General features: G+C 40.1%; 1 protein-coding gene across 1 annotated transcript; it reads right to left on the reverse strand.

The window, feature by feature from the left end:
- Positions 1-1,231: 1,231 nt before the first annotated feature.
- Positions 1,232-15,117, reverse strand: msh2 (mutS homolog 2 (E. coli)). Its single transcript, XM_007562422.2, has 16 exons — positions 14,848-15,117; positions 13,937-14,085; positions 13,031-13,315; positions 12,614-12,760; positions 11,429-11,578; positions 10,362-10,495; positions 9,663-9,862; positions 9,480-9,589; positions 9,262-9,385; positions 7,415-7,565; positions 7,190-7,287; positions 6,613-6,858; positions 5,199-5,403; positions 4,874-5,121; positions 2,566-2,741; positions 1,232-1,540 (listed from the first exon to the last, which is right to left on the reverse strand). The coding sequence occupies exons 1-16, from the start codon at positions 15,059-15,061 to the stop codon at positions 1,364-1,366; spliced, it is 2,814 nt and encodes a 937-aa protein (XP_007562484.1). The 5' UTR covers positions 15,062-15,117; the 3' UTR covers positions 1,232-1,363.
- Between the last annotated feature and the right edge of the window lie 1,235 nt (positions 15,118-16,352).

Here is a 16,352-nt window from a genome sequence, read left to right on the forward strand (position 1 = left end):
GAAATGTCATGATCTGATGAAACTAAAGTGGAAGTTTGGCTGTAATGAACATTGTCTTACAAATGGACAATAACTCTAAACATCTAGTCATTACAACCAAAATTAATCAATCTTTCGGTGTGGAGTAAAACACTCACTTTTCCCACAAATTATTTACTCAAATATTATGCAACACAAATCTGAGCATGCAGTGAAACCGATTAGTCTGCATACATCTATGTCAACAAATAATATGTGGTGTGCACGATTTGATTTTCAGCTGCTTGCTAAATACATTGTGGCATGTGATCAACCCTGGTTGCTTCAACTGCCCGTTGCTTCGGCTTTGTCGCTCTAAATTTAAAGGAAAACGTGCTTGTAAACTAATCTTTTTCCAAACGGAGATGAGAATTGAGTGTAATGTTGTAAAAAGTAATGGTCAGTTTAGTAATAGAGACTTTTAGACCCAGAAACTCTACAAACCCCACAATATAAACTGTTGAGGAAAAAAAAAAAAAACAATTTCAGAAGGGCACTTTTTTGTCCAAAGGAAACACAGCAGGTCTAGCACCACCTACTGGCTGCCTGTGCATGTCCCTTAATAAATCCGATAAATGCAACCTAACACTCCACATTGTTGTGGATCAAATTGAATGAGTTAGTTCCTTTTTTTAGCATGTAAGTAAACTGTTTTTTCTGTTAGAAAGGAATAAAACATAGATTATATGACAAACTGGCTTGCCAAAGCCTCTGCTTTGAGAATGGAGGATTATTTATGGAAAAAAATAATAGATATGCTTAAAGTTTTTGTGAATTAACAGATCCTGTCAAAATGAGATCAGCTCAAATGTAACCTTCGCTTGTATCTTCTCACCGATGGTACGTCGAAGAAACTGAACCATGTCTCTCCTGCGCATGAAATCAAAGCTCTTTAGGGTTCTCAGGGGGTAATCTCAATTCCACACGCATAAAACCCGTGCTGCAGTTTTACTGAATGTGATCAACAGAGGAACACAGAGCTATACATAAACAATGTTCACAGCCACCAGATGAATCTGGCAAGCCTTCACACATGCCTCTTCCTTATCTGCCCTATATGACGCTCAGCTTCCTGGAAACCCAGATCAGATGAAGACAAGCTCGTGCAGCAATAGTCAGGTCAGGGCAATGCAACATCTTAACCCCACAAAGCTCTGGTTTTCTTTCTGCGAACCAAAAATCAGCTTCAAATTCAAAGAAACGTGTAAACAAATTAGGAGAAATTCTTTATTGAAAAACGTACAGATTATAGGCACTCTAGTGTTGTTCCTACATGAGCTTTAGGTGAAGCGTGGAGCCGAACATGAGCATTTAAGAAAAAAAAAAGGACTAAAAAAAAAAAAAGTCAGGCAGTTTTTACAGGAGCACAGCGGGCAAGTATCTCACTGATGTACGTGTTATTTTTGGCCACCAAATCTTGCTTTATCCTCCTGAGCTCTGCCTTCACCTCCTCCTCGGTCATGGTGGCGACAGGAAGTGCCTTCACCTTCTCCAGGAAGTCCTGGATGAGGTTTTCTCCCACCTGAAGGTGACACAGGACGGACACCATTAGGTGTAGAATGCAAGGACCCTGGAAAAGGCAAAAACCTGGATACCTAGATTAGCATTTACAAATTTTTGTGAGGTTTTCATGAATGTTTGAGAAATCTTTTAATCTCCATGGCAACCATTCAGCTGTCCAAAACGCCTGGTTGGACTTGGCTCCGCCTTCAAGGCATAGCTCCTCCTCTGAGCTGTAGTTTTCAAGCTTCTGACTCACAGACCAGCCCACCCATGTTTCTCCTGCACTCAGCTCCTTCAGACTAGCCAGCAGCAATTAGCAAACACCTGGTGGAGCTACGCTCCTGCTGAGCTCATTAAACGAGCCACTTCTCAGTGAAACTCTGGTAAAATCGTTGTTAAAGACTTAATAAAGGAGCCATGTTGTGATGACTTCCTGAAGGCGGAGTTTCAGAAAGAGGCCCAAATTCAAAGCGTTAAATGACAAAGTAAAAATATTTTAAGTCATATTTGATACATACAGACCACCACTAAAAACCTCCTGGTTATTCCACCAAATATTGACTCGTGAACCGAGTTAAAACATTAGCATTGTTTCTAAATGATTATGAACTTCTTTTCTTTGCATTATTTGAGGTCTGATAGAGATGCATTTGTCGTTATTTTGACCATTTTTCATTTTCTGCAAATAAATACCACGATGTTCATTTTACACAAACTTATTCCAACATATCAGAGAAACTGAAACTTTTAGGATTTCTTAATCTTTCCAGAACTGTAGAGCACTTTTTAACTGAAAGTAACACAGTTACTTGATTGTGCTATAAAATGGCACTATGTGCCAGGAAAGTACATAACAATGCCCCTTTAGAGGAAATACTTTTCAAGGAGGTGGAAATACTTTTCCAGGAAAACAATTGCATTTTCTCAGTAATTCTTATCAGCTGCCTCCAAAGCGCTCGGTTTACGACACACAAGGAAAAGAGAGCAACACTGACAGTTTGCATCAGAATGACAGCAGAAGAACTGTGGTAAATCGAGCCTTACTTGCTTATCTGTCCGCCGTCTCTTGACCTCGGGCTCTTCATCCTGCTTCGAATCGTCGCCCACAGGTTCCTGGAACTCTTCCAGCTCCTCCGCCTTCTCCCTCGCCACTTCCAGCACCGACGGGGGGAAGCAGGCCAGCTCGGCGACGTGGATCCCAAAACTCTGGTCACACACACCTGAGGAGGCAGGTCAGGTGTTTGAGTTCATTCAGTTGAGAAATTGCAGTTTTTTTAAAACTCAAAAAACATCTTGAGAGTGTAAAGAGGCCAACCTCAGGGAAGTACATTAATTATTCTGTTGATATTAGGATTGATTAATCAGTTATTGAAATAATCATCAACTAATTTAGTAACCGATTAATCGTTAACTTGGATGTAAAACAGCCAATTGCTGAAGGAACAACATATTCAGAGCAGTAATTAAGTCAAAATTGTATAAAAAATATATACAAAAAAAAACTCCTATTAAGCAGATTTTGCTATACAATTAATTCATCCAAAAACCAAACAGATTATCCTGTATATACTGTAAACGAAAAATCAGCAGAATGTGCCAATCTGATTAATCGTCGGAATAATCGATAATTAAATTAATCAATAACTAAATATTTGCCACCTTAATTGATACTTACTATCAATTAAGGTGAAAACTTATGTAAAAACTTTCAGCTTTAAAAGAAAGATCAGAAACGAACAATCATCGGAAAAACTAAATACACCGTTACTGTTTCCATTAGGGATGCACAGACATGAAAAGTAGAGCCGATATTAATATCTGATATGAAAATAGCTCTCATAGTCGATAACTGATATTTTTTAATATTACAAATCATGTTTGTACCAACAACAAAAAAACAACAGGAAGTGACAGCTAACAGTTTTAGCATCTCTTCTTTCTGTTTTAAAGCAACACCTCCATCACATTTCCTCATGTGAAAGCCAAAACGACTTAAAAGGAATAGTTTATTTTGCTCTGATATTTGCATGCCGGACTTCAAACTGTTTTTTAAAATAATTTTTTACAAGGAGGGACAACTTGCTTTGCTTTATTTTGGACATTCGACGTTTTGTCTCTCCTTGCATTTTCTTCTCTCTTTGCTCTAAAAATCAAAAAGCTTAAAGGAAATAAATCAGATTTCTACCATAAAACTAACATATATTTGATAAGTTATATTCGTTGTAAAGGTCCAGACCTCATTCTGATATTAACATTTCCTCTGCAACAATTTGAGAACTCTGATGAAGTCATAAATAAATACAAATCGTTTCTGAAGGAGCCTCTAAAATCAATAGGGTGTACTTAGTTCTTCACAGTTTCATTGAGGCTAATGTGAACTTTCTTTTCCAGAGGGCCGTGTCAAACTATCGACATGTACCAATAAGTTGTAATAAAATCTAATGTTAACATCAACTACCTACATTGTAGGTCCAGAAAATCGAGAATCAGTTCACGTATTGAAAATTAGAATGGAAAAATGTCTTGGCTCAAGGATGGAGCCGGGTGATTTTCAGCTTGACCAGGGGAAAAAAAAATCTAATTTTTTCTGGTCCATGAATGCACCACAGTGACGAAGTTAAAAGGTTTGACTTTTCTGGCAAATAAACAAGTTACAGAAAAGTGGATTAATAGCATTAGCAACAGTTTGTTGTGTTATTTATGTTTTAAATGTGTGGTGAAACCAACAAATCCATTGTGAATAAACAACAAAACTCTTTATCTTTATCTGTTTAAAGTCCTTGCAAAAGATTTTCACATCCTGGCAAATTTTGGGGGGATTTCACATGACAGATCAACACAAACTGGAGTAAAACTGTAATGAAGAAAGAAAGAAAAGACACGTTTTGTCAACCCCAGCCAAGCTTTTGGTGCGTCTGCTGCAGATGTGTAGATCTGGAGACGGAAATGTTTCTTCATGCTCCTTTAAATAAAAGGTCAGATTCAGTCAGATTGGATGAAGAATGTTTTTAGAGTCGTCGTCGTCTTGCTGGAAGGTGAACCTCCGCCGCAGTCTCAAGTCTTTTGCTGCTTCTAACAAGATCTATTCCAGCAACTAAGCTCCTTCCATCTTCCTTTCAACTCTGAAGAGATCCTCTATCCCTGCTGAAGAAAAGAATCCGCGCAGCACAACGCTGCTGCCACTATGGCAGCAACTTAAATTAGTTACTTTTGATTTCCCTTCAGAATCAATAAGGTATTTTTGAATTTGAAAATGTGAATCACAAATCTGCCACAAACCCTGTATAGGGTATGAAACAATCACAACAACAGAGATCCATTCATCCACCAATTTAATGGCTCCACTACTGACCTGGTTTGACTCGGTACAGCATTGTAAGCATGTTGTGGGTCGTCAGGGCGGTGACATGCAGGTTGTTGACGGACGGCTGCTGTGCCGCCAAGGCGGTCAGCTCGTGGAAGTGTGTGGCGAAGAGGCAGAAGCAGCCGATTTTGGAGGAGATGTGTTCGCTGATGGCCCAGGCCAGCCCGAAGCCGTCGTACGTAGAGGTTCCCCTGCCGAGCTCGTCGATGATGATGAGGGAGTTTTCCGTGGCAGAGCTGCAAGGGGGCGGCACAGAGGTTAAGAGGAAACGTTTGTCCCCCCCCCATCGTGTTCCGAGGTTTGCTTGTCTCACCGGAGGATGGCGGCGGTTTCCAACATCTCAGACATGAAGGTGGACACTCCCTTCACCTGGCTGTCTCCTGCTCCCACTCGGGCCAGAACGCTGTCGATCACGCTGAGCTCCGCCTTCTCGCATGGCACGAAACAGCCGATCTGAGCCATCAGCGCGATCAGACCCACCTGACGGATAAACGTGGACTTCCCTCCCATGTTTGGTCCTGCAAGCACAACAGCATACAAAACCAGAGTCAAACTCAAAAGTAAAACTTTTAAATTTGTTGTGGCAGAAGTGCACAACAAAAAAAAGGAATATTTTATATTGCAGCGGCTTTTTTGTTCAGGTTTGTAACAGAGATGAGCCAGTGGCAAAGACAAATGTCATCCAGCAAACTGCTAGCTAGTTTTTTTGAGCCTATCAAAAAAAGCTAGCTAGCTTTCTTCAAGTCCTCCTTAAAATATGACTGCTGGACATCTCCACTCTGTTTATATTTGTGCATGAAAGCTTGAACAGATGAACATGACACCCTCAATCATCTTGAAACTGCCCTTGAGGATGACTCTGACTTGTGGAGGCCTGTAGTTCGTTTTCAGATATCCCTATTTTTCATAAAGTCCCACAAGAACTTAACTTAAAATACATCTACAGGTGTGCCTCCATTTAACTCAGATGTTTTGTTTTAATCTACATGAAGTTTATAAAGCCATGGCATCATTAGCCATTGCAAACTTATGAATTGCCATTGAAAATTCTCTAATTATTCCAGCATTAAATAAACTTGACCTATTATTATTCTTCCTTGAACAAGTTAGAATAGCTTAATGGGATTTACAAAGCATTTTTTTGCAGAAAATAATTCTTAAATAATGAGTGTTTAGTCTGGTCAGTTCAGATTGTTTTAGGGTCTCCTGTCACTTTAAATGCTAATAAGCTGCTGCTGGCCACGCCCCCCCTTTCCCAAACATCTGGGAGTTCCACTTGGGTTGCTAGGTGATGGGCTGGGGTTGCTAGGTAACGGCATAGTGCCCATGGATTGTGACTTAACTGGGAAGTTCTTGAAACAGCTCAGTTTCCAGACACCACAAAATGTTAATTTATTGCCAAAATATGACTGGGTATTTTTTTTTTTAAGTGCTCAGGCTGTTTCTGGAAGAAGTTGAGACCAAAATGGAAGAATAAAAACACGCAAAATATAAATACAGACCACTAAAGGAGATCTTTCCTGGCCCACAGCAATCAGCATCTATAATAACCCTTTAATTAAATGAGTTACTTGTGATTTCCCTTTAGAATCAATAAAGTATTTTTGAATTTGAAAATGTGAAGCTTACATAACAGGTTTAAGCAGATAGGATCATTGTGGTGACTGAAAGCAACCAGTCACATGACACATTTTAGACTAATGTCCCAAAAACATGGCGTCTCCCACCTGTTATAATATAGAAGCTCTTCTCCCCCTGGACGAAGCTGATGTCGTTGGGTATGAAGGCGGTGTCCGCGTCCGTCTCCATGCAGGGATGTCTGGCCTGCAGCAGCTCCAGACGCCTGCGGCCGTCGTCCAGCAGTCGTGGCCGGACGTACGGAACCGGAGCGGACACCGACGCCACAGCGAAGCTGGCCACCGCGTCGAGCTGCGCGATGACGTCACTCAGCGTCTGAAGGGGATCCACATAACCTGGCGGCACGTGAGCAACAAAACTTTGAACAAGCGGTCACAGATGAAGGATTGGAGCATGCGCAGCCTCAAAAATGAGATCCGTTTGATTTGTAAAGTGCCAGCGAACCAATACCTCACCCACAGAAATGGCAATTAGGACTTAAAAGGAGTGCAGAGTTCAGTGCCCTTTGGAGGAAATGTGACTGAAATCAATTAGTGAAAATTCGCTGAAGGCAGTTTGCAGGCATTCATCGTTTCCACGTAGCAAAGACACCAGAGATTACTCTGCTGGAGAAATCAATGCCATGCTAACAGGCCACCACGCGCAGCATGTGATGGGAGGCCACACCTGAGGCGATGTTGATGATCTCTTTGACGATGGCGTTCTGGGCCTCCTCGTACTCCTCCCTGCTCCTGGTGTACTCCTCGTTCAGAGAGCTCAGCTTGCTGCGGAGACGTAATGGAAAGAGTTCAAGCAGTTCAAGCAGTTCAAGCGCAGCGGCTGACAAGAAGCGAGGCTGGGGGTTATGGGTCAGCTCGCCCCGAGGCGTACAGACACGGTGAAAACACGCACCTGTTTGTGAAGCGAACGCCGTTCTTCTGAACGTCCAGTGTGGTGAACTTCTTGTTGTTCCTCAAACTCTTCTCCTCCTTGCACGTGACCCGCAGGTAGAAGCCCAGCACGGCGTTGGACTCCAGCTTCACCGTCTTACCGGCTTCCAGACCTGCAACAGGACAGATTGGATTATCAGTTAAAGAAGAGTCTCAAATAAGTACCTCTTATATATCTTTTCATAGTAAAACTCCATACTTAATTTCCAAGCTGTCTGTCCATTTTAAAACATCTAATGCTAAACCTGACTCTGAATTTGGTTATGATGCACTGCAAAAACAAAATCTTACCAGGTATTTTTGGTCTAGTTTCTAAAGCAAATATCTTAGTTTTGTCTTGAAATTACACAAAATTAACTAACAAGTAAATATTAGCTTGTTTTAAGTCAATAATTCCTTAAAATTGATGAAAAGTATTAATTCCGGTGGCAGATTAATTCTCTTACAACATGGGAAAAATGTCTTGTTATAAGTAAAATAATCTGCCATTGAAACTAACACCTCCTTATCAATTATTGACTTAAAACAAGCTAATATTTCATGCTGAAAAGTTACTTGTGAGTTAATTTTGTGTAATTTCAAGACAAAACTAACATCTTGAAAGTACATTAAGGTATTTACACTAGAAACGAGATAAAAAAAACTTAGTAAGATTAAAAATAACAAACTAAAAAAGAGATAGATCAGGAGGCTGCAACCTGCAGCTGTAAAACTGCTCTTTACACAATGGCTCTTTATAACTCAGAGTAAAAATTAAAACGAACCAGTCATTTTTTCAAAGTTTTAAACTCAAGTTTTTAACAGTTTTCCAGTTTATTCCCACCTTCCACAAGGGATTACACTAAAAGTACTAGGAATATGCTTTTGGATCTGGGTTTTTTTTGTCATTAGGTAGGAATCTATACGTTTTTTATTTTTTTACATCATTTTCCATCCCACAGAAAAATGACAAAAAAAATTATTCAAAAATGACAACAAATTTAGTATAGTAGATATTTATCTAAAAGTATGAGTTGTCCTTTTTCAAAAGATCTTGTGGCATTTACGTCTCTAAATTATTTGGCCAGCCTGAGAGCAAAATGGCTTTTTAGGTTGTAAAGGCTGCCAGGTGCCTATGACAGATGGATGGACAGATGATGAAAGGATAAAAAACAACTTAAGGGACGACTGAGTGGAAAAAATGAAGGAATCAATGCGGATGGATTCAGGGACGGTTGGACAGACGGACTGAAACAGACTGGGTAGAAACCCAGGATGAGGTCACACAATTAATTCAACTTGAACTCAGTCTGGTTCACAAAGCTGTTAAATTGTGGGGCGCATCACGTTTTTCACTCTGTAGTACAAAAAACATTACTGTTCATCTGTTCTTAGAAAACACAGATTTTAAATTCGATAGGAAACATGAATGGTTTCACTGTTTCATTTAAATAATTTCTTTCTTGTTTGATTTTTTAAATTATTCCACTAATCAAATGGAAAAACCGTCGCTGATGGGTGCGCCTTTCAGCACCAGTTTAATTTAGTTCGCATTTGTTAAATATCGACATTTTGCACATACACAAGAACATCTCCAGACCTTTCATCCGAATCTCACACTGAGGAAGTTGGAAGCCAGATTTACAGCTTTAATAGACTGCAGCACATGACGACCATGTGGCGAGATTGATTTGCAGAGGCTTTTTGTCACAGCAAACCTAAAAGAGGCTCTTCAGACAACCGAAACCGTTTAAAAACACAGCGTCTGATTTTAACTGTAAATTTCCACCTTTTGTTAAGCTGGATGTAATAATTTATGTGGTCACCCACCTAGTTCTCTGGCTGCACTGCTCAGCACAGCCTGCATGCTTTTCTCCAGGGCGTCCATCTTCTCCCTGAGCTCACTCAGAACGGGATCGAACGACGCCTTCACCAGGAACTCGTGGTGTTCGATCTACGCGCACGGCACAACATGTGGGGAGGAAAATAAATGTGAAGATGAAAGTATAACACAGATCATCATATTTCTTATTCACAAAAAGCCGGACCTGATTCATGTCCAGAGTGGTTTCAATCATCTCCTGGTACTTGATGAAATCTGTCTGCAGGTCAGCGAGAGGCGAGGTGAACACCGCGTGCAGCAACACCTTGTAGCTGCCTGCAAGCAACGAGTTTTAGGGTCAAACTCGGGGGGTTCGATGGTCCTGGATGGTCCAAGATCCGGCGCGTACCCGAGTAGCTCTCCAGAGCCGTGATGAGAGCGGGGATGTGGCTCACGGCCTGGTAGACGCGGTGGCAGTCCTGCAGCGTCGCCGTGTGACGGTGAAACTTTTTGGCCAGGCGGTGGAGATCTGGAAAGCGTCGCAGCAGATCCTCCTGACAAGTCTGCCTCAGCTCCGAGTCGCACACGAAACTCTCCACAAGGTCCAGTCTAATTACACAAACGGCAAAAATGAAGCGTAAGCCTACAAAAAGACTGACTTTAAAGGTGACTCGTTATGGTAATGTTTGCTATATTTATTTATTGTTTTTACAAAAATAATTTTGAGATGTTCTGTAGGATTGTTCAGTTCATGTTAACTTGAATGACCAACTATTCTTTTGCACTTTGACAACTTCGTACATCATGATTTTATTTGTATTAATGGCGCTACTTCAAGAAGGTATTTGTTCTTTACACTTTAGGACGGTTATATGCGTCAATTTAAACTTTTTTGTGTGGCCGTCTCATAGCAATTAAAGTTTAAAATATTTGCAACTTTGACCAACACTTTAGTCTTCAACAATCACAACAAAACACTGCAAAATCCCTGAGGGACTGATTTTATATATATATATATATATATATATATATATATATATATATATAAAAACATCAAACTTCAATGATTGATGTTAGATGAAGATCTGAGAGGTGTGGCTTTTTGTACCTTTCCTCTATTTTGGTTTTCTCCATAAGTGGCTGTTTGATCCACTGGTTGACCAGCCGCTGACCCTGCGGAGTGCGGCACTTGTTCAACAAACCGGCCAATGAATGAGCTCCACTGGTGTCGTCGGGCGAACCCTGGAGGGAAAAGCGTCGAAACGTAAAATATGATTCACTTAATCTGACGTAATAAAAACTCAGCTGTACCCAACATGGTAACCACAAATCACATGTTTCTGCTGATTTATGTTTATCCACATTATTGAAAAAAAAAAAAGCCTGAACAACAGTTTTCTTATTTTACCTTCACAAACTCTCTCCAAGTTCACAGAGGTTCAGCAATCATACATGTATTGCTCTCGGTTTGCTCGTTATGAAATCTTTTGAGAAGATTATAAAAGCTGAGATCATGAGGTGCGCTGCTACATCTGGTTTTGGGTTGTTAGACAGTGGAAAACGTTTCATTTACTTGTTCTCCATTATTTTTTCAACACAGTCACCACCACATTGACTGGGATCAAGTTTGAAAAATGGTGTTATGTCCGATATGCTTTTATCTGCCTGGGTTACCCTCAAGGCTCTCTCCTTTCACCCCTTTAGTTCATATTATACGCTACTAAATACCAGACTAGAAATGAGGACACATAAGATTTGATGACGATTCTGTGATTGTGTCTCTGATCATGGCTCTGGGTTGAAGGTTTTTTTTAGTCGGCTGCTCCGACTGCTCATCTCTGAAGATTACTGTCTCAAAAAGTCTCCATCTTGTCCACCAGCTTAATCCATGAAAAACTGAGAAGCTTTAATGTTGACAGTGTATGAAAATGTTTTACTGAGTCAGTTTAGAGTTTTATTTGTTGGTTTGAGTCGCTTACCCTGAAAAAGAAGACATAATTTACAAGAAGTGAACCAAAACTGTGCAGAGAACAGCAGGAATGGCATTTAAAATGAGAAAAAACATGTCCAGTCTCTTCAATTTCCACATAAAAAAAGCCCAAAGATTTCCCAGCTGTAAGTACGTCATTAGGGTAAATCAATCAAATCCTAAAAACTCTGCTCATGGTGACTGACCTGGAAGAGGTTGAGAGCCCTGACGGCGGCGTTGTCCAGCCTCATGTACTGACCCAGCTGCAGCGTAGTGAGGCTGAAAGAGTTGAAGTTGGACTCGTCGGAGAGAAGCTCGAGGAACCGAACCACAGCAGCCAAACATGACATGGCCACCTGAAAAAGACATTTACGAAATTCATCAAATAGTTTATGACTGGAAGGAAATGAGTCTCTCGTTTATATAAAGTATCAGAAATGAATTTCCTTAAGATTTTCCATTTTATCTCAAGTATCTGCCCTGTGGGAATAGTTAATACTCTTGTTATGCACTACTGCAGCTGGAAGCACATGCAAGTTTTATCTGTATCGCTTTGGTTAGATAAAACTTCCTACAGACATTTTTGGAAAATCCCTTATTTTCCAAATCCAGGGATCATCCGAGTTCAAACACATCCGAGTCAGTTTGATTGAAAAACTCCCCGAGTTCATGTAAGAATCACCAGTCCAAACAGGAGCAGTTCTGTTCATTCTGTCTTTTAAAGGCAGTTTGGTAAGGAGAAAACAAATTTAGTGGCTTATTAGAAAAAGTGCTCCAGAGACAGAGATCTTTACAGGACCGGGACAGTCGGGGCAAACCGACTGGAGTCGCTGCATAGTTTTCAACGAGTCTGAGTTTGCCCGAAAATCACCAACCCTGGGATGGATGCAAACAACTGTGACAGAAAATGTGGAAAAAGATTCTCCCAACAGAACAACGGTCAGACGGAGACAGCAGTCTGATGTCAGGAGGGGACATGGTTTCTTTTACAAGCAGCAAGGAATCATCAAGACTTCACATAATGCCAGAAAAATAATGCTGCTTTCATGGTTTCAGTGATGGAAATACTGCATCTGTGTTTGTACTCCCAGATGAACTTAACATGTGCCTGGAGTTTGAATCTAACCTAGGGATTGAATAACAGGGTTCCTGTGGAACAGTTGGGAGCCTTGCAGCAAGAAGGCTTTGGGTTCGAATCCCAGCCTGCGGTCTTTCTGCTTGGAGTTTGCACAATGTTTACCCTGTGCATGTCTGGGTTCTACTCCAGCTTCCTTATACAGTTCAAAACTATGACGGGTAGTTTACTGTCACTGTGGCTCTTAGAAAACCAGAAAGGAACTGTTCTTGATAACGGATGCAATAAGAACAGTCAAACCTTTCTCCTTTGTCACCTGCTTGTCCAGTTCAGGCAGCGTGTTGCTCGCCACCGTCTCTCCTCTCTTGGATCGCAGTAGCCTGTTGAGATCCTGGACGATGTCCTTGCTGCTGAACTCTGCTCTCTTCCTGTCAGAGACCAGAACACCGCCACGTTGCACCACCTGCACAAACGCAGCAAAACCAATCAGTGACCTCACTCGGAAATCGAGCCCTACCTCCACCTTTTCTTTAACAATAAACAAGGACAAGCGCTATTTGGTAGGAATGAATGAATGTGAATGTTCACCTGGGTTCAATTTGAAGATAAATAAAACAGGTTTTATGTGATAGTAAATAACAGAAGGTGCATCTGAGTCAGAGTTTCAATAAAAACCCAAAACTGAACCTAAAGTTACTTCTCTAAAACACTGAACTTGACTGAGGGAACTCACCTCCCGGAGCTTGGTCCCCTCAGCGCTGCATTCTCCCTGAGTCAGCAGACACTCTTTGGGGCTGATCTGGACGAGCAGAGACTCCAGGTTGGAGAAGATCTCGTTGTCCGGAAACTCACACACCCCCATGGTCCTCTGGGCCGCGTCCACATAGCCGACCCCGACCACTCGCTGCCCGTCGGCTCCCGTCGCAAACCGCACGGCGACCACTCCCGCGCATCCCTCGCCTCCGGTTCCTCCGCCGAACAGAATGTCCTCGAACTGGGTCAGGTTTCCTGGAGAGGCCTGAGTTAAGGACCAGGGAACACGAACAATAAACCCAACTGGACATCTGGTCTATTCATTGTTTATTTCATTTTGTTCCTTTTTGTGGTTTTAAAATAAATACAGTAATCACATTTAACACCATCTCTGGAAAAGATGTAGAAAAAAGGTATATTTGTATTAATTTTCAAAGGAATTTTTTTAGGTTTCTTTCAGTTTCACCAATAATCTTGTAAATTTCTATTATTTTTCAGTCAGATCATCGATTTTTAAAAAGCTTGACCTGCCAAATCCAAATATTTTTCTATAACTGACACTTTAAGGTGTTATTAGGTCACAATACACTTTTAATGTAGGAGTAGGTGATGTGGACTTAAAACACATCACAATCCCCTTTGAATGTTTTCATTTTAGGAAAGCAGGGATGTAATTTATATCCCCAACCTTCACACAGTTACAGCATTTAATTATATTTTCGAATATAGTGATATTTAATATGTCTCTTGTGAAACAAATAGTGGAGAATATAATGATAAGCACTCGTATGACAATTTTTTAAGGTTAGCTCATGTTCTTTATATGTTGGGACTTAATTATTCTGGAAAAGCTAATTTTGACAGTCATATTAGTCATTTTTGGCACCTTGTACTCGATCCTCCAGTCGTGTTCCTTGCTGCTCTTGCTGTGGTTCCTGTATACCTCCACTCGGTACTGCTTCACCAGCAACAGATCCTTCACAAAGGCCTCGAAGTTCAGCTTGCTCAGGATCACGCTCTCCAGCTTACGGCTCCCTGTTGACCCACAAGCAAACATTTCCCATTCCAAAAACAACCTCGGATGCATTTTTTTAAACTAGTGAACATAATAAATACATGGTTCCTCCAATTTTTGAATTGTACATTTTATTTTTCAGATTCACCTTTCCAAATCTCAGTTTAAAGTATTAAAATGTAAGGCAGGTAAGATACTGTAGTTCACCATGAAATTACTGCAGATATTTGTACAGTTGACGGATGTTCAATAAGGAACCATGAAAAAAAGAGCTCCCTGTTACTTGTGCTGTTTTCCCACCACCACACTTTTTCCTTCCACTAAACCTTGCATTGCTATACATGGATACAGCAATCTGTGAAGCGCTAACTTAAACTTTGTGGTATTACAGATGACTAACTTAATTTTAGGTTTTTATTAGCTGTAGTAATCAAAATTAACAGGAAAAACGTGTATGGGTTAATTTAATTTATGTATTTGTAACCTTTTAAAATAGCTTTTCAGTGTTTTCTGATTTATGTAGTCGAACTTCTAGAAATAGTGCCTGATAACTAATAAATTCTGAAAGCAACAAATTATCTTATATTCAATGCCCGCAAACTGTATAGGAGTGAGTGTAATTCAAGCTAACCTTAACTTAGATGCTGCTAATGTTTTAGCCACCTGCAGCTACATCTTACTGCATCATAATGAATCAAAATTAACAAGCTAATAACTGACTTTAACCCTAAAACATCTTCATTTAGTAGGTGCACAGAAAAGCCGTAGTTAAACCCAGCTACCTGAGCCCAGATATTTGATGACTCCGTTAGTCTTAAAAACCTCCTTGGCAGCAAATATGGCGTCCTTCCCGTGGACGGTGTAGTAGTCGTTCCGGTCGAATATCCTGAAGGTTGTGTCCGGTTTCTCCGGCATAGAGAATATGAAGTTCAGAAAGCCGTGTTCGGCCGCGCTGTCCAGGGACAGGTTTTGGTTCTGCTTCGGTTGCACCGCCATGCTGCGATCTCCCGCCACGGACGGAGCCAAACAGGAAGCTACGTCATCCGTTAGGGTGCGTTGTCATGGAAACGGCTCTCCTCTTATTTAAAGGGACGGAAGAAGGCCGCCTACAAGCAGGTGAAAATTTTGATACTTGGAGAAGCGTCAGGTTTCAACATTTTTGTATTCTGTTCTAAAGCTGAAAATTTGTCACAATGGTAAGGTCAAGTAAAAACTAGTCAATTGCATGTATCATTATTATATTGACTAACATGGACTAACGTGGACTAACTCCATCAGGAATGCTAGCATTAGTGTATAAACTAAAATTAGCTAAAATGCTAAGGTTAGCTTGAATGCTGTCAGTAGCACGCCAGGTATCACCAGCATGTTTACTTACATTGACTTGCTTCATTTAGTATGATAAACATAGCTAATAAATAAAAAAATGAGCAAAAATGCTTATTTTAGTTGCTAGGCTAATGTTAGCATGAGGGCTATTATTAGAATACTGAGTTAATAGATTGTTGATACCACCAGTAGGATGAGGGTTATCGCTAGTATGTTGACTAACTCAAAATTTTAGGTACAAAGCTAATGTTAGCATGACAGCAATCACTAGCATGTAGAGCGAATAGCATGTTGACTCTAGCGGTAGGATGTGGGTTATTAGCAGCATATTGACTAACAAAAAATCCATTGTGTGCTAACATTGGTGTAAACCATAATTAGCCAAAATGCTAAGGCTAGCTTAAATGTTGCCAGTAGCATGTGTGATGTCACCAGCATATTGATTAACATTGACTTAATCCATTCAATATGATAAACATAATTAGTAGATCAAAAATTATGTAAAATGCTTGTTTTGGATACAATCACTTGCAGGATTTTTCAAAACTTTACTTGTATTTCTAATTTTATGACAATTATTTCATTACTACGGAAGAGGATTAGGGTCATGGAAAAAATATATATTTTGACTTCAATCTCAGAATTCTAAGTTTTTTCTCAGAATTCTGACTTTTTTCTCATAAATCTGACTTTTTGTATGTAGATATTCTCTACATATTATATTGACTAACATAATATGTAGAGAGGAATGCTAGCATTAGTGTATAAACTAAAATTAGCTAAAATGCTAAGGTTAACTTGCATTTTAGCTGATTTAAGATTTAAGGTTACCTTGAGTATATTTACATTTTTACAATATAAATATGCTATATTTATATTATATAGCATACTATATATGCTATATATATTATGCTAAATATAATCATGCTATATTATATATAGCATAATTACAATATCA

Source organism: Poecilia formosa, unplaced genomic scaffold, assembly GCF_000485575.1.
Source record: "Poecilia formosa unplaced genomic scaffold, Poecilia_formosa-5.1.2 Scaffold136, whole genome shotgun sequence".
NCBI classification, from domain to species: Eukaryota; Metazoa; Chordata; class Actinopteri; order Cyprinodontiformes; family Poeciliidae; genus Poecilia; species Poecilia formosa.

What these genes read in the sequence shown, in the direction of transcription:
- msh2 (XM_007562422.2), bottom strand. Translation starts at nt 15,061, where the DNA reads ATGGCGGTGCAACCGAAGCAGAACCAAAACCTGTCCCTGGACAGCGCG. An exon ending in GGCTCTGGAGAGCTACTCGG is followed by an intron (nt 9,590 to 9,662) that starts GTACGCGCCGGA and finishes CGTTGCTTGCAG; the next exon opens with GCAGCTACAAGGTGTTGCTG. An exon ending in GAAACCGCCGCCATCCTCCG is followed by an intron (nt 5,122 to 5,198) that starts GTGAGACAAGCA and finishes GCCCCCTTGCAG; the next exon opens with CTCTGCCACGGAAAACTCCC.